General features: G+C 40.5%; 1 protein-coding gene across 1 annotated transcript; it reads right to left on the reverse strand.

The window, feature by feature from the left end:
• On the reverse strand, positions 1–27,715 carry Ednrb (endothelin receptor type B). Its single transcript, XM_027393978.2, has 7 exons — positions 27,200–27,715; positions 7,149–7,261; positions 6,812–7,016; positions 5,125–5,274; positions 4,155–4,288; positions 3,304–3,412; positions 1–135 (listed from the first exon to the last, which is right to left on the reverse strand). Exons 1-7 carry the CDS (start codon positions 27,680–27,682, stop codon positions 1–3), a joined length of 1,329 nt encoding a protein of 442 aa, XP_027249779.1. The 5' UTR covers positions 27,683–27,715.
• Between the last annotated feature and the right edge of the window lie 253 nt (positions 27,716–27,968).

Below are 27,968 nucleotides of genomic sequence, written 5' to 3' on the forward strand. Positions count from 1 at the left end.
TCAAGATGAGCTGTATTTATTGCTGGAACGGAAGTTGTCATATCCGTGATCATTAGCTTTGAACTTCAAGCAGGACTGCTTTTCCTCCAAGGACTGTTTTTCCTCAAATGTTTGGCACCAGCAACACAAGCAGGACTGTACAAAACAGAACAACTGGTTATGGGTTTACTCAGTCATAGGGCACCGCTCTCCCCGCTCTCAGGGCTCTGACTGTCCTTGCAAGGGTGGGGTTATTGGCCCCTTTCTTTCCACATTCTCTCATTCCCCCCTTAAAAAGAATGTAACTGAGGTCAGCAAGATGGCTCTGTGGGTAAAAGCACTTACTATTTGCAAGCCTGGTGACCTCAGTTTGAGTGCCATAACTCATGGTGGAAAGAGAACAGACACCATTGTCTATATGCACACACACACACACACACACACACACACACACACACACACACACACACACCTTGAAGAATTGTGCACCATGGTATGCATACACCTGTGCTCATACACACATACATTCACACAATAATAGTAAGTACAATTTTAAAAACTTAAAAGATGACTGCATTAGTGGCATGTGCTGATTTTTTGCAACTAAAAAGTACAAAGAAAAAATTTATTAATTAACATTACCCAAGAAACATCCACTCATTTTTTTTTGGTGTGTGTGAATGTGTATGTATGTGTATGCATGTGTGTGTACATGTGCGTATGTATGTGTGTGCATATATGTGTATGTATATATATGTGTATGTGAATGTGTATGTATGTGAGTGTGTATGTATGTGTGTATGTGCATGCATGTGTGTATTTATATGTATGTATATATATGCATGTGTGTGAATATATATGCATGTGTGTGAATGTGTATGTATGTGTATGTATATATGTGTGAATGTGTATATATGTGTGTGTGTGTGTAGATGTGTATATGTATGTATGTGTATATGTGTGTGTGTGAATGTGTATGTGTGTGTGTATATGTGTGTATGTATGTGTATATGTGTGTATGTATGTGTGTGTATGTATGTATGTATATATGTGTGAATGTGTATATATGTGTGTGTATGTGTATGTATGTGTGTTTATGTGTATGCATTTGTATTTATATGTATGTATATGCATGTGTGTGTATGTGTGTTTATATGTGTGTATGTGTGTGTATGCATGTGTATATATGTAAAATGCACACACACTGAATAAGAGGCCAGAGGAAGATGTCTCTGTTGTTTTCCTCTAGTGTTCTCTCCCTGTTCCCTGAGACACGATCTCTCACGGAACCCGAAGCTCACTGTCTCTGCCCAGCTGACTGCTCAGCTTGTCTCCAGGATCTCTCTCCATCCTGTAAGGTTGCTGTTCCAGGCATAGGCAGCCAAGCCTGGCTTTTTACATGGTGGGTTGGAACTCGGATCTTCCAGCTGCACAGCAAGTGCTCTTTCCCACTGAATCATCTCTTTAGCCCCCAAAGCTGCTTTTGATACTTTTTCTTATTTACTAAAAAAAATTCTTAATGTGTGACAACTGTGAAAGTCAAGCATTTCCCCCTGAGAACAGGAATATTACAACTGAACATGAGCTTGTGTTTACATGCCTATGTAACCTGTGCCTATGCCTCATGACCGGCTTCTTCTCACTTGACACTGACATACACCTCTTCCCATGCCATTAAGTTTAGCATTGCCTTGCTGTTAAGATTCACGTTGTTCTCACATGTCCTTTTTGTATTATTCTGAGATAAATGTATGAAGGATGCAAACATCTTGATTTTATTTTTATCCACTTTTCACTGGAGCTTTTAAAATTTTAAAACTGTTCATTCTGTTTATTTTATGATACATTATGAGTCTAAGGAAATAGAAGACTTTCTGTTTGCATCATGATAAACTATACGTTCAGGGAAATAGCAGGTTTTCTGTTCTGTAAAGAAAGGAGTTGATTTTGACAAAAGTTCCCTTCTATGCCTAATGTCAGAGTTATTAATGGATAAAGACAATTTTGACTTTTTTAGTGTTTACAATGAAATTAATTTTGGTTTTCAAATAATGAACTAGGGAAAATAGTTCCTTCTCATATGAGGGGAGGTATATTTTACTTGATACTGTATTATTGAAAGAGTGAATGGATGGGTGAGTGCCACCTACCAACATCTGAGTAAGGTATAAATATATCTATAAATATATCCTACATGGAGCAACATACTGCTATGTACATAGAAGGTAGAAATGATCTTAATTTTTTATACTTGTTATTCGTGTGTGTGTGTGTGTGTGTACATGAGTGTGTGTGTGTGTGAGTGTGTGTGTATGTGTGTGTGTGTGTACATGAGTGTGTGTGTGAGTGTGTGTGTGTATGTGTGTGTGTATGTGTGTACATGAGTGTGTGTGTGTGTATGTGTGTGTGAGTGTGTGTGTATGTGTGTGTGTGTATGTGTGTACATGAGTGTGTGTGTGTGGTGTGTGAGTGTGTGTGTGTGGTATGTCTACGATGTATGTGCCAGAGAAGGCCATTGAGCATCCTAATCTGTCCCCTCCACCTTATTCCCTTAAGACATGTTCTCCTACTGAACACGGAGCTAGGCTAGTGTCTTCCTAGCCAGTGATACTTTTGTTCCTCTTACCTCCAGTCCTAGAACTATAGGCATGTAAGCAGCTACGTCTGATATCTTTCTCTGTTTTTGGTGTCTTGAGACAGGATCTTATTATGTAAATCAGACTGGCTTTGAAATCACAGAGATCTGTCTGCCTCTACCTCCCAAGCGGTGGGATTTAGGGGCTATGCCACCACCCCAAGCACAGCATGCCTGACTTTTCACATGGGTTCTAAACTTGGAAGCTCCTGTAGAGCAAACACTTTTACCTGATGAGGCATCTCCTAGCCCTTGACTTTATTCCCATAGCCCATAAAAGAGGCAATTAACTTGTTTATAAAAGAAATTATAGCTGAGCAAGAAAAAAATCTACCAAAATAAGAGGAACAGTGCATCAGCCTTTTCATCTTTATTTTACTACATGACATTGGTTATCAGTGCATGTAACATGACATTGGTTATCAGTTCACGTAACCTTATTAATCTTAGCAGTTCCAATAGTATTAGTGAGTGGCTAAGGCATGGGTGGTTACTGACAAGGATTTGCAAGCAAATATTTACTATAGTGCTTTATATACGAAAGTGGTATTTTAAAACAGCATATATGTTTCACTGCAGTGAAAATTAGCAATTTGCCAGCTCTCTCTAGATAGAAATATTAGTAGTTCTGTGGGCCTATAGTTGATGCCAGATCACAGGAAACATTTTATTTTGGACTATTCTCTTACCTTAAAGCAGTTTTTGAATCTTTTGCTCACCAAATACAGAGCGATTGGGTTAATGCAGGAATTCAAAGAAGCCATGTTGATACCAATGTAGTCCAAAACCAACAAAAAACTGCAAGAAGCCCAAAATGCAAAAATTATGTTTCAAGTATATATTTAATGCACACCTTTGTGTTTTCATGAAGAGAACCAGAATCGCCCACATCCAGTGATTTTAGTTTAACCACTGATTTGCTAATAGAGGTGTCTGTCTTCATGTCTCCAAATGCTTTTCTTTCTCTCATTCTGTCTTTTCGTCTACACTGCCCTCTCCTATCTTTATCTTCCACATACAGCTCTCCTTTTAAAACTAAAATTCTCATTTGGAAATGACGAGACTTTCAGAAAAGAACGGATTTATGTGCATAATGACGATTCCGATCTGAGACTTTTCCTCTTGCCACTCACTCATCATTCTGACAACTCTGTGCCTATATTCCCAAGGTTTTTTCTTTTCATCCCCTTTCATTCATCCATCTAAAACAAGAGTGAAGGTTAAATTTGGAGTCTTAATTGGCCTCTAAGGATAAGAAAATAGAATTCTTTCTGCCCGTTAGGAGGACTGATGGGGAAACATCTGAATGGCAATTACATAATTACTTCTATTTTTTCTTTTTTAAAAAATTAAGTTAGCATTCAGATTAATGAGTTTCATCCTAGGGTGTTCACGAATGTCAACACATGTTGCTCTTTTCAACTCTCCCTCAGCACCTTCCCTACCTTTTGTCTTCTGCTTGTTGGTTTCCCTCCAATAGTCAACACTACCCAGTTCATGTCACATGTGTCCCAGCTCCATTGTATTCTTCCTTTCTTACCTCAAAAGTTCACATCTGTGAGGGTCACTCTGGTCATACAGAGTGAGCTTCAGAATCCTGCTGAGGTGGAGGGGAAGCCAACAGAGGGCAAAAACGAGGACCAGGCAGAACACAGTTTTGGCCACTTCTCGTCTCTGAAAAGGACCACAAGCTTTTATAAATCTACCCTTTGGTGTTCACAGCACGTGTGCCCTCCTCAAACAGGATATTTAATAGTATTTACAAAACATAGACTCAGGTCAATGAGCTTTCAATTAGATAGTGTGAATTAGAATTAACATATATGGATCCATAACAATATGGATTCATCTTTTAAAAAGTAAGGGTTTGAGGGATGGACAGATGGCTCCGAAGCTTAGAGCACTTGTTGCTTTTCAGTGGGCTCGATTCCAAGAACTCACATAGTGGCTCACAACCATCAGTCACTCCAGTTCTAGAGGATTCAATGCTCCCTTCTGAGCTCGATGTGTACCAGACATGTGGTGCATATGCCTATAGGCAAAACATTTATCCAACGGGAAATAAGTCTAAAAATTATGTATTATACATACATACTTTATGTGTGTGTGAATGTATATATATGTATGTGAGTGTAAGAGCGTGCGTGCGTGCGTGCGTGCGTGTGTGTGAAGGTGGCGCAGGTCTGCAATCCCATCACTGAGAGGCAGAAGCAGAAGGATCTAACGTTCCAGGTCAAACCTGAGGGGCTAGCCTGTGCTACCTGAGCTTCTATCTTAAAACAAAACAGCAACAAAAAGGTAATGGTTCTCTCTGGGTCCTTTTAGATGATATGCATAGTCTCTGACTAAGTAATATGGAATATCTTTTTGTTACAATAGTGGAATGAAGGAGGAAAGTGAAACTATGCTCTAGTGTCTAATGTTAGTCAATCTCCATCCCTATCGTCAGGAACTTTATCTTTGTGACCATCATTATGGCCAGGAGCTACCAGATCCTTGCGTTCTCTTACCTGCTTTAAGTGATCATTTAAAGCGATTTGCATGCCACTCTTCTTTCTCAGCATCTCACAGGTCATCAAGGTATAAAAGATTGCAGTAATAGCTAGTGGCAAGCAGAAGTAGAAACTGAACAGCCACCAATCTTTGGCGGTCTTGTAGAACTATGAGGAAGAGAGAATTTTCATGATTAATATCTTCTTTAAAAAAACCTTAAGTATCACTGAACAGCCACCAAACTTTGGCTGTCTTGTAAAACTATGGGGAAGAGGGAATTTTTATGATTAATATTTTCCTTAAAAAACCTTAAGTATCAAATGTCAACTAAAACCAAAATAGGTTCATAAAAGTACAATAATGTTTAACAGATCTTTCATACATTTCATAGAATTTCTTGGATGATATCTACTGAACACATAACTAAAGGACTATATTAAATGAAATGAACATTACAGGACATATTTCAGTTCTTGGGGACAGTATAGTAAGCTTTAAGCAACTGAACAACATTCTTATGTGAAGATAAAACTTTGAATAATCAAATATTTGGCATTTTAGGTATTATTAGTGTTAAGTATATAAACTCATCACAGTATTTGAGTAAAGATTTCCCTCTCTACTAAGTGTGTTTAGTGTGAAAAATAGGTGCAAAGAAATCTGTATTAACCATTCGGGGAGTGCATAGTATATACATGTGATGTCAATTTAGAAGGCACTTATAAGGGCTGGAGAGATGGCTAAGAGGTTAAGAGCACTGGCTCCTTTTCCAGAGGACTTGAGTTCAATTCCCAGCAACCACATGGTGGCTCACAACCACCCATAATGAGATCTGGTACCCTCTTCTGACACGCAAACATATATGCAGACAGAACACAATATACATAGAAAGCACTTGTGAGTTTTACCTTTCCTGTGTTCTTTTCTGCTGTTACCCTTTCAAAAACATTACCAATCCAGATAAAGCCATGTTAGAAATGATTTTATGACCCTGATGTGGTATTCCCCTTTTAGTAAACAACAACCTTATTCTCTATTTCACATTGGTGTCTACCTTTGTTCTTTTACTTATTATTTAATGCATAGTAACTAGAGTTTATGTAAACTTTTCCCATGTAAAATAGAAAATAGTCCTTGGTGATAATTAGGCCAGCCCCCTTTGTATTAGCCAATTCTGTAGGAAAAAAACCCTCTTATACTTAGGATCTATCTTTTAGAGACTAATATCCCCATTCTTTTGCTACTTTCTGATCAAAACTTCTTTAATAGATGGACACACACACACACACACACACACGGATGAAGGGACAGGCTGCCATTCCAAATCCATACTATCAGGTATCTTCAATTTAAGCATAGTTAAACCATCAGCTTCTCCGACTATGTTGGGTTGTCTTCTGTAGGTTATACAGTAGTGATCTATCTTCATGAGACTTTAGATACAAAAGCTATAAAGCCACAGCCATTCTTGTAGGAACCTGATTTATCTGGATCCCTGCTATCTAGGGTGTTCTTGGAGAAGTAATTATCCTGATTCTTGCAGGTTGGGTCATTAGTAATGGTTAACCTCACAGTCTTGGGATCCAAACTCTTAATTTATGCCAAAGGTAGTCATAAATCAATAGCTTACCAAGATGGGGAACTAGGGAAAATAGTTAAATATTTATAAGGAAAGTGCAGAAAGAAAAAGCAAAGTAAACTTACCTGCATGAAGGCTGTTTTCTGAACTGGATGAAGCAGGCAGACCCTTAGAGACTTTCCTTTGTAGTCTGTCGTAATCATATCAAAACCTATGGCTTCAGGGACAGCCAGAACCACAGAGACAACCCAAATTAAAACAATTTCTACTGCTGTCCATTTTGGAACCCCAATTCCTTTAATTCGACTCCAAGAAGCAACAGCTCGATATCTGAAGATGTAAACAGAGTTATTTTTTGAAGCAGATGGAGCTTGGTTTTATTGAATTGCATAGCTAACCCCCTAAGTAACATAGCAGTTATATGATGTTTAGGATCTCCTTGGCCTAAGAATAGACTCTTACCTGTCAATACTTAGAGCACATAGACTTAGCACAGTGATTCCCACAGAAGCCTTCTGTATGAAGGGCACCAGCTTACACATTTCAGCTCCAAATGGCCAGTCTTCTGCAAGCAGCTGTGTAGAGGAGACATAAAATTCTGTTAGAGAGGCTCTCCCAAGGCCGCCTCTGACTACTTAGTGCAGGTGAATACCAGGCAGTGCGAAGGACTACCCTTTGAAAAGCACCCGTGTCAGCCCATTCCACATACAGGGATACGCCCTGAGCCAAGACACACGGGGGTGAGCCTAGGCCCTATCCCAAAGGACACGATAGACTCTGATGACCCCCTATGGAAGGCCTCACCCTCCAGGGGGAGCAGAAAGGATATGTAATAGGTAGGGTTTTAGTTGGGGGTGTTGTAGAGGAGGAGGGGAGGGAGAGGGAACTGGGATTGACATGTAAAACAATATTGTTTCTAATTCAAATTTTAAAAAAAAGAAAAAAAAAAAGAAAAGCACCCGTGTCCTTATATAAAACAGGAGACTATGTTCGGAATAACACAAGTGCAGCCAGTTTGTGAGGCCATTGTGTGTAGATGGTGGCTTTGTCAGGATCTCATCAGCAAGGCCAATGGCCCCAGTTGCTTAATGCCCCTTTAAAAAATAGAACGTGCATATTTCATAAAGCCTCAAACCTCAAGTCATGACATTGTTAAAACATGAGTTTGTAAACAAAAAGATAAATAGACTTATGTGGAGAAGACTGGACTGCCCCTGTAGGACAGTACTCTGTAGAGAGCATCATGTGTACCCGAGGTCTTGTTTTTATCAGTAGTCAGTTTACTTAACTAACTCAGCCAGAGCAGCCACACTGTTACCCGAACACACCTGCCTGCTACAGGGTATTTGGTCTATGCCATTCTTTACCCCCACTGTCTTCTCACTAAAGATAGACATGCCTTCTCTCACCTTCTTTAGGTCTTGCTCAGATCTCCTCTCCCCACAGGACCTACCTATATCACACTGCTACTCCAGCCACTGACCAGACCTCTCTACACCCTTCTCCCTCCTCTCCATTCCTTTTCATTATAGTCCTTACTAACTCTTATTTCAAATAAAAGTTACTTTATTGCTTGTTTAGTTTTTGCTGTCTGACTCTCTGGAGGGCGAGACAGAGTATGAGTTCCTCAATTGCTTCCAACGGTGTCTGACATACAGCAGGAGCTTGGCAAATACTCACGCTGCTAAAACACATAGGTACCAAGCAAAGGGACATGGTTCTTTCTCTTCCCATATTTATACATGTATTTCTCTTTATCTGGCTTCAACATCTACTATTAATGTAGCCCCTTTCCTTCTTAGACACTGGGTGCTCCACGCTGGTAAATGAATCACTTCAGGAAGACATCTGGATCTAATATTCATGATATTTTGAAAGCAAAGAAAAATATTTATAATCTGAGTTTTGAAAACTCTTTTTAAGAAAATAACCTTACAAAAGTGAGAAGTATTCTGAAACGAAGTGGGATGTCTCTACCCTTTTACTGGTAACAGAGACGCCAGTGAGTTTGTCAAGCTCAGCAGACATTTTGTCACTAGCATGAGACCACAAGCTACAGTGCATGCCTCATTATGACTGAGGTCGGAAGAATGAACACAAGGCCGATTTAATGTCTAAATTGGATACAAAAATTACACAGATGCATGGAACAAAGGTTGGGAGACTTTCCACATATGTACTTAATGTAGGGTTTGGAAACTTACAGGGCCAGGTATCTTAACAAAGCCATGAAGGGGGAGCCAGTGCAAGCCAGTCATTGGTGTCAGGAAGGTCATAAGTAGTGGTGAGCTCCGGGATTGTCTCTGTCTAATAAGCATCATGTGCTATTTGTTAAGGAACCTCAAATATAAAAATTCCTTAATTTTTCTAAAATCAGAAATTGCATTTTTATATGAAATCATATAATGCATAAGAGGTTTCACTTAATTCACATTTTAAAAAACAGTATTATATAGTGTCTATCAACTAAATAGATTCTACATGTATGATAGCTTCTGTAATAGTCAATAACTTATGATTAGTTAATTCATTCAACCAGTGTTTATGGAGTATTCAAAACAAAGATTATTCTAAGTACAAGGCAAACTATTGGCTCTCATAGAGCTTACATATAATGAGGGCGATAAAAATACATCAGCACTTGATATGATGCTCAAAAGAAGTAACCAAATTACGAGAGTTGATGGGATGTGAGGTGCTTTCTCCATCAGCTTCCCTGTGAGATCTCTCTGAAGAGATAACACTTAAGTATGTAATTGCTAAAGCAATGAGCAAACCGTCCCAGAGAATGCTAGGAAGAGAAATGAGCCAGCACAAAGGTCCTGTGGTCAAAACAAGCCCAGTGAACTGGAAGGATAGCAGGAAGCCCTCAAAGCTGGAAGTGGGTGACTAGCCAGATGAATATGAGTTGAAGGTGTAAGAGTTCCAATGCTTGTTCAACACTATGCACTTGTAAGACTCTGAGCAGGAAAATGGTATAATACTAGTTTTTAAAAGGCAACTTGCTGCTCAGAATGTGGTCAAAAAAGAAGGATTTGTATGAAGAGGTGGTGGGATGGACAATTAGGTGCCTCATATTGAAATCAATAAAAATAAAAGCATGTCACAGGTCATTTACAAGCTTAGTTTTCAGAACTGTGCATTGCTAAACGGTATACCAGATGTCCACTGGTATTGAGAATTCTGGAACTATTGATTCCCTTATAACTTCTTATAACTTGTGAGGCTACCAGTTTTATCCCTGTGATCTTTCATCTTATATAGCCCACAATCATGGCTGGAGGGGGATTTGAGGTCATGTCCCCACCCTTCCCAGTTGTTACTTTCCTTGAGCTTCTATTTCTCTACATTTTTAGTTTGTATGGCATATTAGGCACCTGACTCTTCTTTGGATTTTGTATAAAAATACAGTGAACCAGCCATAAGTTTTGTGATCATGGTGGGTTGGTTGGGAGATCACACCAGGTCAGACACCAGAGGAACACCTGAAGCTTCAGGAGTGCTATTTGTTCTGGAGATTTCTCAAGGTTTTCTTCTCTGGGGGGAAGAAACCTTGGCACAAAACCCTTTTGAGTAGTGTAACTTCTAAGCTTCAATGTGCTTTTGATTTCAACCAGTTGTGTGAGCTACCCCATTGTATTTGGTTTCTTAGGTTTCAAACACAGGTACCTTCAAGGCTATGGGACCAAAGGTCTCTTGCTTTCAGGAACTATGTGGTGCTATTGGTTTTTCTCTTTTGTTTCTCTTCTGCAGGAATCATTGTTTCATGTGGTGTGTTTTGTGGGTCTTAAGCAACCCACTTTAGTCCTGATTGCGGCTTTCAGCTGTGGGTTAGATGGACTACTTTCACTTAGGAGCCCATGAAAAACAAAAAAGGAAAAAGATCTTCCTTTGTAATCTTATTTGCTCTCGGTATACTTCATGTTCTGGAGGAAAATGGCTGAGAAGCAGGACCCTCAGTGATCACCATGTCCTTCAGCTATGAGAATTGTACAAGGCAAAAGGAAAATGGGAAGAAGTTGTTGCATAGATGCCTTCATGTTACTTTATCAGAAAGAACCTGATAGGTGCAAAGGCACAGGTTTATTTCAGCAGTCAACAATCCCAGCCTATACTCCCCACACAAAATAGGAGAAATAACTTATGTTCTAAATTTACCAGTGCTCTGCCACCACAACTTTTCCAAATAGTGCTGGCAATTGCTCTGCCCTGACTATCAACCAAATCACTCCTTTGGACTGATATTCAGGTTTTCTAGAACATTATATTAGCTAAGTAACCCCAGTGGTTCCTGAGAAAGCAAGTCAGAAGAACAGATATCCCATACTTATATCAGATTCAACAGTCCTGCCAAACCACAGCTAGCAGGAGTTTCTTAGGGCAGAATCCAAGTGAGATATAAATAGTTGTAGTTTGCTGTACCTTTAAAATTATACAATGCCCATTGATGCGACTTCAACTGGAGAAAAGTGAAAGCATCTTAAAATATAGGAGATTAAATAAAATTATTGGGAGTATCCCTCAGAAATTTTGATGTGTAGCTATTGGGCATACCAGTGGCACAGAGATTCCAGAAAAATAAGTATGACTTTAATCAGCCCAACTGCTCCTGAGATAAAAATAAAATGGCAAAATGTGAATGGTACTTTAAGAACTTACATCTCACACGTAGTGGAAGTTGCTCTTAAGGCTAATAACAGCAGAGGTCTAGAGAAGGATTTGAAGAACAACAGAAAATGTAGTAGCACTCACTCAGAATGTTGTAGGGAAAATGGAAAAGGTTGTGTCAAGAACCAAGAGAATGAATAAAAATGGTCCTTCCATAGACAACAATCAGTGCCTTTATAAAAAGGACAAAGACATGGGAAGGATTGAAGACTGTCGTAAACCAAAGAAGCCACAAGAGTGGAAAAACAAGATAAAAGTCCTATCAACAAGGACAGAATTATAATTTCCTTCCCCCCCTCCATTTTAATTCTTAAATTTATAGTCCTGCTATATATTAATTGTACAAAGACTATGTTTAGCCCCTTCTACTCAGGATCATCTTCCACTCATCACCACTCTGGTAGCTCAAGTCCCTCTTAATTTGTCCTGCCCTCTATGTGCCCACTATGTACCCTGTAATTTTTCAAGCTTTACTTAGTGGTTTAGGGGGGTGGAGGACAGGACAAATTAAGAGGGACTTGAGCTACCAGAGTGGTGATGAGTGGAAGATGATCCTGAGTAGAAGGGTCTAGTCATGCTTGCCCCTTCACAATCTGACTGAGCAACCAATGACAAGTGGACAAGCAATGTGATCACAGACACTTAAAATTCCTCTTCAAGAGCTTTTCTTCAACAATGAGCTATCTATGATTTCAGCTTCTTTATTACTGTCTTAGTTTTTTTTTTTATTGCTGAGAAGAGACACCATGACCCACAGCAACTCTAACAAAGAAAACATTTAATTGGGGTGGAGGCTTACAGTTTCAGAGTTTTAGTTTATTATCATCATGTTGGGGAGCATGGCAGCATGCAGACAGAAGTGGTACTGGCTACATCTTGATCAGAAGGCAGCAGGAAGCCGACTGATTGTCTCAATGAATGAAGCTTAGTAAAAGACCTCAAAGCCCACCCCCACAGTGACATACTTCCTCCAATAAGGCCACACCTCCTAATAGTGCCACTCCCTTTGGGGGCCATTTTCTTTGAAACTACCACAATTACTAACACTGATGTTTTTTTCCAGATATCTGTCTCTATATTCTTTTTTGTTTGCTTTCTGTTCTCCTTGGAACTAATCACTATGATCTCTATTTACATTACTTCTTTCCCAATCTTGAGCTTATTTGTGTTGGTAACTCTTTGATCAGGATCTCATAAAACCTGGCCTAGACAGAATATTTTACAGACTGTGGATATGTCATCCAAAATCTCTTTTGGTTCATGGCCATACTAGCTTCTTGGTTTTACATGTAACTAATTTCTATGGTTCCTAACTTTCCTGAAGTATCTGATGGAATAACATGGCTCTCCAAAGTAACATACTCAAAAGGATAACTACCCAAGAGGCCATGTATGACCAGTCCATATTTTTAAAAACACTTAGTCATTTATTTTATATGCATGTTTGTGTGTATGTATGTGAACAACAGTTGCTGTATAGGACAGAAGATATTAGATACTTTTGAAATGGAGTTAAAGGGGATTGTTAGCTGCCTGATGTGGATACTGGAAAAGAACCCAAGAGCAGAATGTGCTCTTAACTGTTGACTCAACTCTCTAGTTCCAGAACCCCCATTTTTAACTCCTCCATGGAGAAGCTTTAGTTCTGCTATAGAACCCGAGGATAGACAAATCCTGATCCTGATTTGTAATAAAAAGTCGGATTGTATTTCCCGTTTTCAATAGGAGTTCAGCTAAATTTTGTATAAGGTAAAACCTACATTACATGGCCCTGATTTCCAGGAACCTTGGTAAGAAAAGTAATTGCACCCTTCCTATTTGTTAGATCTATAGAGGACTCAGGATTTGCTATATTCAGAGTCCATAGTCCCCCTATTTTTAATCTTTAAATGTCAGTTAATGTGAAGACATAACTGTACATAATATTACATCACCATCACTGTAATTGAAGAAAAATTAAGCTGGAGCCCTCTTCCCTTCAGACTAGCTTTCAAAGTGCTGGAAGGTGTTGTGTAGGTTGCTGGGGAGAAATGGAACACTAGTCTTATCTAATAGTGAACTCTATGAACTACAACACCAAACTGCCAAGCAAGATGTGCTCATATGTGCAACAGGGCACAATTGTTATAGTGGTAACCAATCACTCTAGATGCCTATCTTGGTTACCAGCAAATACAACAAATAAAACATCAACTAATACAATGATTATAGATCCCCTATTTGACCTAATCTGTAAAGCCTATATAAATCTAAATCCTATAGCCCAGAGCTCAATTTAAATAATCAATTGGGGCATCCTGTGCATTCCAGTTGGGTACTTGTTTATAGGGGGTTTGAAGGAATCCTGGAGTTGAGGGCATGTCTGGAGAATAGAGAGAACTTGTTTATTGGGATATCTGGCCTCTTTTCTTTCACTAGTTTTAAGAAACTAAGGACCAGGCCATCTCTCTAAGACCATTCTCATGACATACATACATATATAATACATACATACTAGAGCCAGGTAGTGGGAACTGCTGATAAATTTATGGCATAGGGTGTTAAGAGCTGGAGTGTTATCTTGAGCTTATCTTGAGAACAGTAAAGCCAGGCACATAGGAAACTCTGGCACTTTACTTCCAACCCAGCTTCGAACTCAGTTCTAAGCGAATTGCTACTTGCCCTTGAATAAAAATACCTCAGATGGCTAGAATGACTCTTGTAGACCCTATGTCCTATAAAGAGTTAAGATAATAACATTTTGTGTAATCATTCTCATTGGTCACAGGTGAATTAAGAAAATGAAACAATACTAACATTTGCATGTTACCTGCAAGGTGCCAGGTACTTTATGATACACATCACATTTATTTTATTATTGACTCTTCAAGGCAATCCTGAGGAACACCATATCTGCTGTTCCCATTTTGCAGAAGCAAAATCTAAGGCATATAGACATTTATTAGCTTGCTATGACGATTTTATACATACCCACACAGTTTATAGTATATCTCCCTTCTAAAGATCAAGCTTTTTTTTTTTTCCTTCCCTTGGTTGAGGTTAGTGATATTCTTTTGTTTAAAAAGAGGAAAAAGGGAATGCTGAGACATGAGACATGTTGACTATAAGTTTATTATAAGACCCGGCAGAGTAGGGAGACTAAGAAGAGGAGAAGAACAGGGTAAATGGCTGACCGCCATGGCCGGTCGCCATAGAGAGGCAGAGTGAGCGCATAGGTGTGAGAGAGAGAGTAGAGAGGAAGCAGTGAGGAAGCAGAGAGGAAGAGAGAGTAAATGGGCAAGGATCTGTCTTTTTAAAGGGGGTCCTCTGCACCTGCGTGCAGACTTAGTTCCCATGGAACCTTGGGCTGACCAGGGTGCTGCCTGTTCCACCAGGCATTATGCCTGAACCTTTCAGTTAGACTTAAAAACTATTTTTAATGAATAAAACATGACAAACAGCAAAGCGTGTATATTTCTGAAAAGTCAATAAAAGACCTATGATGACCTTGTCACTCTCTCTGGATTCCCATGATCTGGAGGAGGCCAGCTACTGTGTTACATTCAAACATTTCTCTGGGTGGCCCACATGGCAAAGATTTGCAGTTTCCTAAAACAAAGGAGCAAGGTAGGGGCAGGTATCTGAGCTAGCAAACCCTTGGTCAAGGGTTCCAGGGAGTGCAGGGACATCCAGTCTTTTGAGTGCACCCTGGTGAAAGAACTCACATTGGAGTCTTCCTGCTGAGCCACTTCTGAATCCCTGCCCCAGGTCGAAATATCACGTGCTTTACTGTCTAAGCCTTGACACTGTGGGCTGGTTTGTTCTTCTTCATCTTAACCCTGTCTGGCTCCAGTCAACAGCTTACGTAACAGATACACATCTGCACCCAACTGTGTAGTCTGTGCTTACGACCATGGTGATATCTGCCTAACAGTGTTTACAAAAGCTGGCCTTACAGAAACAGCATGCATGTTTAGATTAAATAAAACTGTTTTGAATCCCATAGCTGTGTGTGGAATATCTATCTGCAGCATAAGACTGTGTCCTGATCATCCAAAATGATGGTTAACTTTAAATACCAATTTGATTGGTGGGCCTTGTGGGGTGTGAGAGCTAACACATCACCATCATCATCATCACCATCATCATCATCATCATCATCATCACCACCATCATCATCATCACCATCATCATCATCATCATCACCATCATCATCATCACCATCACCATCATCACCATCATCACCATCACCATCATCACCATCATCATCATCACCATCACCATCATCATCATCATCATCACCATCACCATCATCACCATCATCACCATCACCATCATCACCATCATCATCATCACCATCACCATCATCATCATCATCATCACCATCATCATCACCATCATCATCATCATCACCATCATCATCATCATCATCATCATCACCATCATCATCATCATCATCATCATCACCATCACCATCATCATCATCACCATCATCATCATCATCATCATCATTATTATTTTGAGACAGGGTTTCTCTGTGTAGCTTTAGAGTCTCTCCTGGAACTCTTTCTGTAGACCAGGCTGGCCTCTGCCTCCCCAGTGCTGAGATTAAATGTGTGCACCGCCACCACGCAGCACACACCTTATTTTTGAGTAAAATAGTGTCTTGGGAACAGGGATTAAACCCAGTGCTTGGCTCATGTGAGATAAACACCCACAACTGAGATATATCCCGGGTCCCAAGTTAGCATTTGAATCTTTGGATTTTGTAGATTGCTTTCTACAGTGTGAGTAGGCATCATCCAACCTACTGAGAGCCTGAGTAGAAAAAAAATGCAAGAAGGATGAATTTATCTTTCTTTCAGGCTGCTTGCTTGAGCTTGGACTTCTCTTGTTTTCTGTGGTGCTTGAGCTAGAAATTAAACCAGTGGCCCCCTTGATTGACAAACTGTTGGGCTCAGATGGAGATATACCCTGTGTTCCAGCTTGTAGATAGCAGATAGTAGGACTGCTCAGTTTCCTAATACCCTTAGTTTCCCATTCTGTATGTCATCTATCTATCTATCTATCTATCTATCTATCTATCTATCTATCTATCTGTCTGTCTGTCTGTCTGTCTGTCTGTCTGTCTGTCTGTCTATCTATCCAACTATCTTTCTTTCTTTGTTTTTTTTTCTTTTTTTTTTTGAGACAGGGTTTCTCTGTGTAGCTTTGGAGCCTATCCTGGCACTCACTCTCGAGACCAGGCTGGCCTCCAACTCACAGAGATCCACCTGCCTCTGCCTCCTGAATGCTAGGATTAAAGACGTGTGCCACCAATGCTCAGTCTATCTATCTATCTATCTATCTATCTATCTATCTATCTGTCATCTTTCATCTGTCATCTATCATCTTTCATCCATCTATCAATGATATATGTATATATTCCCATCACTTTCATCTATCTGTCATTTATCTCTTTCATCTGCCTATCTTTCATCTATCTGTCTATCTATCTATCCATCTATCTATCTATCATCATCATCTACCATCAGTACCATTATCTACTATCACTTTTCTATCCACTCATTTGTTTACTCTAATGGTTCTTTTTGTTAAGAGACTTGATTTAAATCTCAAACTGTTTTATTCATATTCAAACATTTGGATGTTTTAAACGTTTTCCTTCTTTCTCAAGCCATATCCAGATATTTTTAATACTGCCACCTTGTAGGTGGGCACAGTCATAAAAAGAATCAAGATGTGTGAGTGTTCAAGCCAACAAAGAGGGAACATGCTGACCAATGAAAATGAGCTCTGTCCTGCATCTAAGATCTGCTTTTAGCTTGATATTATTTTTGGCTCAGCTGAGACATTGGACTATTGCTCTTCATACCACTGGGAGGCCTGCAGCACAACCTCTGACCCATGTTATCACAGAAGACAGGCAAACATAAACTTGAAACTGTAACAGTGCTGTGCTAGTTCAACAGAGAGATAGTGAGGAGCCTAATCACAGCTGAGCGATTACTATTCTCCAGTCTACAATTCTGAAGGGAAAGGGGCTGCAAAGAAGAGTACATCCGTTTTCACCAGGCTTTAGTATCTCCCTCTTTCAGTTCTGCACTGGCAGCTGCTGTCCTGAGAGGCCAGAGTGCATACCACTGCCCCCGTTATTCTGTAGTAAGGAAGAAACTTCAGATGCTCTCTAGTGTTCTTCCTCTACAAAGCCCCAAGATGACTTTTAAAATGACACACTTGACCCATCTTTGCTATTTAGACATTACCCTTATGCTATCTAACCAAAAAAGGTAAAGTCAAGAAGGTTTTGTGGAGACCTAGCCAAGTCCGTTGCCTTCTGGCAGAATCCATGCCCACTACTGCTGCTCAGGTCCATCATTCACATGGTCTCTGGTGGTCATCTTTGGGAAAGTCGGTCTTTGGGGCTTGTTGAAGTTGTAGAGACAACCACTTCTTTAACACTTGAGTCTTTATGGAAAACTTGTGTTTGTCAGATGCCTACTCTTAACAAAGACAGTTTTTAAAACCTCTTGAGTGGATACTTTTAGAATTTTTAATGATACGTGGAAATATCACTCTCTCACCAATCTTTGGACACTGGTACACTTTAGTGAAAGAAGAAGCAACTTTATTTTTAAATGCATCAACAACACATTTCTTATTTCCTATTTTTGTCTTTAATTTCTGGGCTTTGTCCCCCAGTTTTTGATACAGGGTTTCTCTATACCTTTGGAGCCTGTCCTGGAACTTGCTCTGTAGATCAGGGTGGTTTTGAACTCACAGAGATCCACCTGCCTGTCTCCTGAGTGCTGGGATTAAAGGCGTGTGCCACCACTGCCCAGCTGGGCTTTACCTCTTTAATTGGATCATATAAGGTTTTGATGTGATGTTAAAGATGAATCCAATATGATTTAAAAAAGATCAGTCTTGGTCTGAAGCTATTACAGTAGAAGAAATGAAGACTTACATGGTGTGAGGTCCTGTGTTCAGTTCCCATCACAAAGAAGAAGAAGAAGAAGAAGAAGAAGAAGAAGAAGAAGAAGAAGAAGAGGAGGAGGAGGAGGAGGAGGAGGAGGAGGAGGAGGAGGAGGGAGGAGGAGGAGGAGGAGGAGGAGGAGGAGGAGGAAGAGGGTCAGGTGTCCTCTCTACAGATATTAAACTTACAAATACTTTAAAAAATCCTAAGTTTAGATATATAGTATCTTATTGTCACCATGGTGGACCATTGAGCAACAGCTCCTGTAAGTCACACTAGTTTCTACTTTATTTGTCCTCTCTAACTCAAAACTTTTAATTGTGATGTGTCCTACAGGCCCTGCACTGTGCTGTTTATTTGACAAAATGGTACATTGTGCTTGTACTGACCCGTTTCCCCTACAGCTTGCTTACACTGATTCCACAGCACATTTCCTCTGGGAGATAAAAGCAAACAAGTAAACAGTAAATTGAAAATAGACACTACTAGGCCGATTATAAGAATTATACTCAATAATGGCCACTTTCAAATAAGTTATTTTAATATCAAATTAGGAAATTATTTTCATATTACATAGCCATACAATTTTTCTAAAAGATAAGCAACGTGAGTAGGGAATGGATGCTTGCTTTAAGGCTATTAAACAAATACAAAATCCCTCCAACAAGCTCTACATTTTCCATTCCTCTTTTTAATTAAAAATTACATTCTTGAGTAATCAAATGGAGGGTACCTGCTAACACCCAGCTCATACCAAAAGGAATCAAGCCCATAAAACCAGGAAATGCCAAAGCTAATCATCTTGCACAAAGAAATGCACACTCAGCTCATTAACCACACATACCATTTTCCTTTTACATTTTTAAAACTGGGAGTGTCTGCTGAGCTTTGAGTAAAAATATCCTGTAGAATGCTTTATGACACCTAGAGTGCCCAGAACTGGGCCTGACACACAGCGGTCACTCATTAAATGCTTGTTGAATAAAAAGTGAATGAACACGTGACTGAATTTGACAGTAAGACAGAAATGGATACTATGCCTTGTTATAATACTTATGACCTCATATTCTAGATGTATTCTTTAGCGAATGGAAAGGACAGTGCATTTGCTCTTGTATCTTCTACCTAGCTGGTGGGATTCTCTGGACACAGAGCCAGGACCTCTAGGATGAAGGCTCAGTGGTGAGCTGAGGTCTTGCTGAGTTCCAACTTTCCCAGCTGACAGGAAGAGGTGAAAGGTAATTTTTCTCCCACAGCTGTCCTCTCACTGCAGACCTGTCAAGGAAGTGACTGACACAAAGCAGACTCTGCTGCTTCTCACTGTGTAGGGAGACCTGTGTTCTTGGAAGGACTCAGATTCTGGTACCCACAGGTGGTAAGAGATGATCTCTACGAGGGCAGGTGAGCAGTGCACAGAAGAAACAGCCTGCTGCTCTGTCCCATGAGCTGGGAACATGCCTTTGACATGCCTGGCATTAGAGAAGAGCTTTTACTGTATAAGCACCACAACAAGGGACTAACGGGGTGGTTACACTTCCAAACTTTGGGAAAGGAAATCTTCTTCTTTTTTTAAACCTCAGTTTCCTGAGCAGATAAGTTTTATTTTAGTGGGAGATTGGACAGTCTTACTCAGTGACTTCCATGTCTGAACTGCTTTTATTTATACACGGAAAGAACTTACGCTGAGTTTTTGGTTTGTACCCTTGTCCTCAGGGACAAGCAGACATTAAAAGTTCTTAGAGTATATCAAAATGCAGTAGCCTCTTAAACATTAAGCTATGTGAGCTAGAAAAACAAGGCCAGAAATTATATCAACTAATGCTCTTCAGGACAGCACTTAAGTAGATCACAACATGTACAGTGGCATTTGTAGTTGTGCAAAGCGGAGGCCCTGGGTACCTGTTTTCTCTATTCACACATCAGAGCACCCCTCTCAACCCCAGGCCCCGAGTTTGAATAGAATGCTGGCTTTGTGGTGACAAAGTGCTTGCAACAAATCTCTAGGAAAATCAGAGATATACTGAAAATGCCGGGCAGTGATGGCGCACGGGAAGCAGAGGCAGGAGGATCTCTGTGAGTTCCAGACCAGCCTGGTCTACAAGAGCTAGTTCCAGACAGCCTCCAAAGCCACAGAGAAACCATGTCTCAGAAAAAAAAAAACAAAAAACAAAAAACAAAAAACAAAAAACCTAAGTCTGTAACAGGTCAGGAAAAAGTAGACTGCCTAGCATATGTAATACATTGCATTTGATCCTTAGCATGAAGTAAGAATAAAGATTATTACTGTCCTATTATCTAAACTTAAAAACATATCCAGAGTTTGTGCCTAAAAGATTTCTTGACACATTATATATTCTTAAGAAAACCAGCTAAGGGAAATAATGAAACCATTAGTTTCATTTATCTGAGCTGGATCTCCTAAGAAGATCACCCATAATGCCTAAAGAGACTGGAGAATTGGGGTCCTTACAGCCACAGGGCTCAGAAGAAAGCATAGATGGAATGAATGAAACCAAGATTTTTAAGTAATTTCATACCATAGTTAGACCAGGACTGTCTGTGTAATATCTTATGGGACACCGATAATCTCTCAGATGTCCGAATTCTGCAGACCCTAACAGCCCTTTAAATCACTGGGTGATAGGAAAAGGCTGTGTACAGTGTAAACATTCTGAGGTTAGTTTGTCTTCTTTCTGGAATCCACAGTGAAACTGAAGCAGGAAAGTGGAGCAGGAGCCCCAAAGATGGGAGACTTGCTTGGGAAAATTCCCCAGTCAACTTGGCTGCTAAGTTTTGGACTCAAGAACGGTCATTATCAGCCTTGTCTACCCCTGCTCTCCATTCTCTTCCCCACAGTCTGCACCATGTTTTGGTCATTTTCTTGTTTTACATTCTCACTGGAGAGCCTCCAGGGATAGATCGAGAGCTTACTGTAAACCACCAAGAATACAAAAGGCTGAAATCGGCTGTGTTTTGGCCAAGGTGTAGTCAACTCAGACACCACTGTGGGATGTGTCCCCAAACATCGCCAGCTTCTTGAAGATTTGGCAGAGTTCTGAAGGAGACTGTTTCACATCATAAATTCCAGCTAAAATCTTATTTCAGCTCAGGCTTTCTCTGTCAGCACACTTTAAATCACTTAATCATTTATTAGCATTTGACATGTTTCGCTAAAAATAATCAACTATAGCATATTGACCACACAAAGATAACCTTATATGGTTTTCCCTGTGAAGTGAAGAACCGAGTTTCTTGGCCTTGACACAAGAGCTTGGCCATGTCATCATTTAGTACAACTGTGAAAATATTTTCAATTTTGAACAGCTTACTCTATGTGAACAAGTAAAGAAAATAATGTGAAGTCTGTGATAGACAAACCTTGCACTATCAAAAGAAACTTTACAGGGCATTTTTAGGGGCTTTGAGTCATGAGGTGTTCAAGTGTCAGATCAAAGGCAAACATAAGCTTTCACTGTGAAGACCACAATGTTTGCTAGGCATTTTGTCACAGGGATCTGCAGCCAACATGGGAAGCAGTAGGCTGGGGATGTGGCGTCTTGAGTTTCTGGGTTACTTGAATCTGCTATTGATCTGTTATTTGCTTTGGCCAACACCCTCAAACAGGAGGGATCAAGCTTTCCCACTGCTTTCTAGTTAGACATTTGTAAAACCGTAAGTGGAAAAGCCCCTTGATCTTGCATGACATCGCTTCTGCACAGGCGTTCATTATCTGTTACTGACTGCTGGAGCCACTATATGGAACATGCATAGAGCTGTTTGTTAGTGCATTCCAAGCCACCCAGACACAATAGCTTTCTCACTTATTAGCGCTTTCCCAAAGAGAATAATTTTCATGTACTTACTTGGGGCTTCTTCTTTTTTTTTTTTCTTTTTTAAATGAATCTCAAAGATAACCTTGGTTTCTTTTTTGGCACAAAATGCTTCTGCCATTACTGTATCTTTAAATGCAACTAAGGTATAACTGAAATATCTCAGTTACTTGACTGGTAGCGAGAGCATTGTTATTGCATTTGGAGGACAATACTCCCCTTCCAGGGATGCTGAGCCCTCTTCTATTGCTGTGTCTACATATGCTTCATCTTTACTGGGAGGAAAACTGTCACCTCAAAAGTTAACTCTGAGGCTGGTCCCTCAGTGTTTACTTTTCCAATTGGTTAATTTTACTCAAAATTGTTAAGAACAACAAGGGATCAGTGTAGCGTAACAAGAAGTGAATTTGTTCATAATGATAATTTATGGTGTCACAAGAAAAAAAAAAAAAAAAAAAAAAAAGCCTGACTACCTGCCACAGTTACCTCATTCAAAACTCATTTGAGGGTTTAGAGAGGGACTCCTACATTTTGACAGGCCAGCATTTTAATGCTATCTGTGCTCCAACATAACTATTACATATTAAAGATCAGAAATGTTGCCTGTTAGGACTATGCCGCCAGAGTTCTCTCCCTCTCTCTCTCTCTCTCTCTCTCTCTCTCTCTCTCTCTCTCTCTCTCTCAGAGGCATATCCAGTCGCAACAACAAGGCCATCTAACAGCACTCCAGTGTGTCCCTAGGTTAATTTTCAGCTCTTGACCGCCACTGCACACAGATTATGCTTAGATCCTTATCACAGTAGTTAATATAGAAATCTAATATGTAAGCAAGTTCAACTTGCTTGCACAAAAAGGAAGCTGTTGTTTGAGAATTATTCTTATAAGTACAACACAAAAGAGAATTGCATTTTAAGTAAAATACTGAATCACTGCAAAATCTCATTATTTGCTCAAGAACCTGAAATATACTCCCAGCCAGGCATCAGTCTTTAAAAAATATCACTGCTAAGACAAACCAAATCAAAACAATGAACCTTCCAACTAGTGATATTAAAGCACTTTAGCATCCAGAAGTACTGTCAACTCTTTTGCTTTCTACATAGCTTTGCTACCTGGGCTACTACAGTAGTAGGGCAGTAGGTTCTTATACACAACAAAGTAAATGTCTCCATGGTTTTAGTATAAGTAGCAAGTACCTAGTAGCAGGTTGTGAATAAGGAGAGATTAAGCCTTACACTGGGTATTTGAGCAGCAGCTGTTAGTTCAAGCCATTGTGGGCTTGGTGATTCACAAGCATGTCACAGATGTTAACATTCATATCAACCTGCAGATATGATTTAAGGTAGTGGTCAGAACCAAGAGTCCAGTAAGAACACAATGCAAAATTGCAAGTACATACACTCTTTGTCTTAGCAATTGCAGTTTTAGAGATTTACCCTTTAGAGGCAGTTACACATATACGTGTGTTCAAACTTGTGTGTATGAATTGTAATTGTTTATAGCCATGCTTGTAATGACAAAAGATAAAAAGAACACTTGAAACATCAATTTCCCTTCTTATTTTAATACACAAACACAAACATTCTGATAGCTTTTGCTATTTGCTTACTATGCACTAGGCCCAGGGCCAGATGTTATCTGTCTACTTATTTATCTACAAATTCATATGACATTTAGTATCTTATCCTTGTGTCATTTTAAAATATACACTGTGGATGATTGGATTTTCCACGTTTTCAGCTGTTTTGTGTTCTGGAATGTAAGCAGGGCCCCATGCATCTCAATGGGAAGGATTCAAAGGACTTATTGTTTCACACATAATTTACATGAGTGTTTGAAGTGTTTGATAGTCTCAGCTTGCTCAGTGTCCCAAAACTCTTCCCTGGCATTCAGCACAGGGCTCTCTTGATAAAGAACACCAAGGAGCAGAATGGCTTCAACTGAAAGTTTCTAGAAACCCTGTCCTGTAAAAAAGCATGCAGGGCAGGGAGATTTCCCAAGGTTGTCAGCTCCTTGCCAGAATGCATGCAAAACCTTGCCCACATTTTATAGTGGCTTCAAGGATTGACAGAGTTGTGACATTCTGTGGTTTGTAAGCATTATTGAGTTCTGTAGTTACTGACCTCCAGATGAATGTAATAGATTCAGAAAGACACTTCTGAGCTGTTAGGAAATATTAATAAAAGGGCGGAGGGACTCTGACTCCCCCAAAATTGCACATATTGGATATCCAAAGAGAGTTTTAACAACGTGTCAAAGTTAGAGATTACTTGGTTAGCAATTCAAAGCTCTCACCTTGGAGGATAATTACAACAGCAATCACCACTCACTAAAGTTATTCTTTAAGAATGATAATGCCAAGTGACCTGAAATTCTAAATACATATTTTAAAAAGTTACTATGCTGCTATAATTATTTAGGGGAATATAATGACTTTTAATTCATCTTAGGTGTTTTGGCCTTTAGAACAGCATGCACTAGTAGTTTGCATAGTAGACTATCTGAAGAGGGATCCCAGACTTCAATTCTGACATTTCAAAAGAATTCTGAAAATGTTTGTCATGGGTCTTACTTAATGTGGTCATATGTCACAATTCCTGAGGCCCTAAGGAAGCTCAGGCTGGAGGAGGACATGCTGTGTTTTAGCATTCTTGATGTAGTGTGTTAGGGAAGCTTACAGGCTCTAAGACCAGATAAGCTGGCTTCAAGTTCAGAGTAATCACTTTCTAATGGTGTGATACCAGGCAAGTTACTTCTTCACCTCATCAGTGACTTAAATCAGGGCTGATAGCAAGGTATCCTGTGACAGGTCATCCAAGTAATTTAATTAAATACAATGAGTACATAGTGGCCAATAAATAGTGGCCACTGTTGTTGCCTCAAACTACACCAAGGCAGGATTTGTAGGAGCTCATGTTGACACTCATAGCTGTGGGACCCAAGTTTCAGATCAATTTAGATGACTACCTGTTTAGTTTTATAATGACTCATCAGTTTGTTCCAGAAGTAAAAACACAGCTTTAGTACACTGAATAGCTTCGGGGTAAAGGATGTAACTTCCCAGGGAAATAATAGAGGGACTTGGAAGGAAACACACATGCTCAGTCAGATGTTCTAAGGGTTATGGAAGTAGTCATTTCACCAGACAGAAAGTAGAGAGGTCTCAGAAGAGTCAATGTCTATCTGGTCTGGTGGCAACACAAGGGAAGAAAATGTTCTTAGCCCTGCCTTCCACACAACCATGCAATGGCTGGCTGCTGTCAGGAGGTTTCTAATTTGGTTGAATGTATAGGTCAGTTGAGGCTGCTCCAAATAGAACTTCCATTGATTTTCTGTGCATACCTAGCAGAAGTACAATATGCTCTCGACTATGGAGAGGAATCTTGACTCAGCTAAGTTAAAATTTCCCACACTTTCCACTGTAAAGTGTCTCAGCCACCACAGAAAGCCCTAACTTGCCACTCTGTAAGAAGCAAGTGGGTCGCTTCATATCCCACCAGAGCTGTGACTGCACCTAAGAAACTTTTCAGGCTGTGTCTCCAGGCAAACGCTCAGAGTCTGTCAAAAGCGTTTGCTGTCCCAGATTTTTTTTTTTGCAGTTCTTCTTTGTATTTCTGTTAGCACTTCCCTTCAGGGTCTGGATCCTAATCTATGTCCCATCTCTAAGCCTCAGAAATGTCTGGAATTCCCTTAAAATGTGGCTACTGGGATTAGGCTTCCCAGAGAACGATGAAGGGAAATGTCAAGGGTTGCCTTGTGATAACGACTCATGTCACTTAGGTTGTAGTACGTTCCCTAACCTAACACTGTCTTCCCATTGAGTAGAGGCCAGGGTAGGCCTTCAGCAAGTCCGCCATGCACAGTCTCATTCCTTTACGCCAAGGCTGTTTTATGTGTGACTCTCTATTGCTAACAATGGGAAGCAGTGCTATATGTTTGCACAACTCTAAACATCCCTGGCCCTTTCATTTGGTCAGTTTTTGTTAACATCACAAATTCACCATAGGTGGGCACTGGAAGCTTTCTTGGGAAATGGAAGAAAATGAGAGCCACAGGTGCCAGGACATGTCCTAACTTCCAAAACTACCTGAAGTCAACACTGTGGATGTTGACTACCTGTTTAGTTTTATAAGGAAGAACAAGTCCTGCCTTGTTCTCTGAGCCCATTTCTTCTGACAACTGTGGAAATCATAGCAATTTTAACTATTGAAATTTTTATTGACCTTATTACAGAGTTCTCCTCTGTCTTGTCCATGAAGTAAGCGGAGATAATATCAGGAAGCTTACATTTGGGAACCAGGCATCCTGGACCCTGATCTCCACCTCTACCTCACGGGGGGCCCTTGAGCATCTTATTAATCATGATTAAAACGGCAATAACTGTCTATTGGTGGGTTGCTGGAGTGGATAAAAGAAGCAACACGTGTAACTCAATAGTTGGACCAGGCCATTTATTTCATCAAGACTATCCAAGGCTACTTGCAGCAAGGAATTGGAGTTTCACTGACTTACCAGTCTGGGCCTCTTTCACCCAAACCATTAGTTTTCTAAATCCTTACTGGACCGCTGCTTTCCTGGCCCTCAAAACAAAGCCCTCTACAATTACCTTGCCCTTCAATCATCTGTGTGTCATAAGTTTGGGGAAGATTTGCATTCCTGACAAACTCCCAGTTTGTGGACCATACTTTCAGGAAGCTGTACCTAGAAAGGCTGACGAAGGGACTTGTGATTCTCACACGTTAAATTTTGTCACAGTTACATAGAAAGGATTTTAAAAATATATAACTGTCTCGCAACTACTCCAGAGCCTGTGATTCAGTATGCCTGGGTTGGGAGCCTGGATTCTTCTTTCTAATAATAATAACAACAGTGTTACTGCTCAGAAAGCTACACTTGTCAGAGGCTAAGAAAAAACCCAGAAGAAAATCTGGTTCAATAGTCACTAGGAGGAGAGGAGCAGTGTACCTCAGGAAGCTCTTCCCGGTACTTTAACTTTAACGGTGGTTCCACTTACCCCCCACCCCTGTCCCGCTTCCAGCCCCTCAGATCAGGGGCATTACCTTGTAGACATTAATGGGGATGTCGATGATGATGTGTAGCAGATCTCCCAGAGCCAGACTGGCGATCAGGATGTTGGGACCATTTCGCATGCACTTGTTCTTGTAGATGATCCTCAGCAGCGTGGAGTTCCCGATGATGCCCAGCACGAACACGAGACAGGACACAATCGTGTTGATGTATTTAAAAGTCTTGCTGATCTCACTATTTCGCTGGCACGGAGGAGGGAAGGATCTTGGCGGGACTCCAGCCACCCTCCCTCCTTTGGTCACCTCCGCAGGTGCTGAGGAACGCGTCAGACTGGAGTTAGAACCTTTCGTCCAGGAGGTCTTGGTGGGTGGTGTCATTACCTCTCTAGTCCCCAGAAGAGACGGTGTGGCTTGGGCAGGTGGGAATCCTCTTTCCTCTCCCCAAACTCCCAACAAGCCACAGGCCAGCAGCAGCGCCACCAAGGCGCGTCCGCACTGGCTTGCCGGCGGATGCATGTTACAGCTTGCTCCAGTGGGAGTCCGGTAGCCGCTCCGCTGCTTTCAGTCTAGAGACCAACAGGGGAATGAAGGCAGGGCACTTTTGTCAGCCACCCCAGCCACGCCTCTGCAAACACTCACACTAGCCCTGTCGCCACTACCCGCGCAGCAGTAACTTCAGTTTGCGCGCCAATGGGGAACTTGGGCGCGCGCCACCCGCTCGCCCGCATCCAGTCTCCTTCCTGACCCTGCTCGCTGTGTTTTAATCCCCAGCTCCTGGCCCTGCGGTAGACCAGTCGCGGTG

This window comes from Cricetulus griseus (assembly GCF_003668045.3).
Source record: "Cricetulus griseus strain 17A/GY chromosome 1 unlocalized genomic scaffold, alternate assembly CriGri-PICRH-1.0 chr1_1, whole genome shotgun sequence".
NCBI lineage: Eukaryota > Metazoa > Chordata > Mammalia > Rodentia > Cricetidae > Cricetulus > Cricetulus griseus.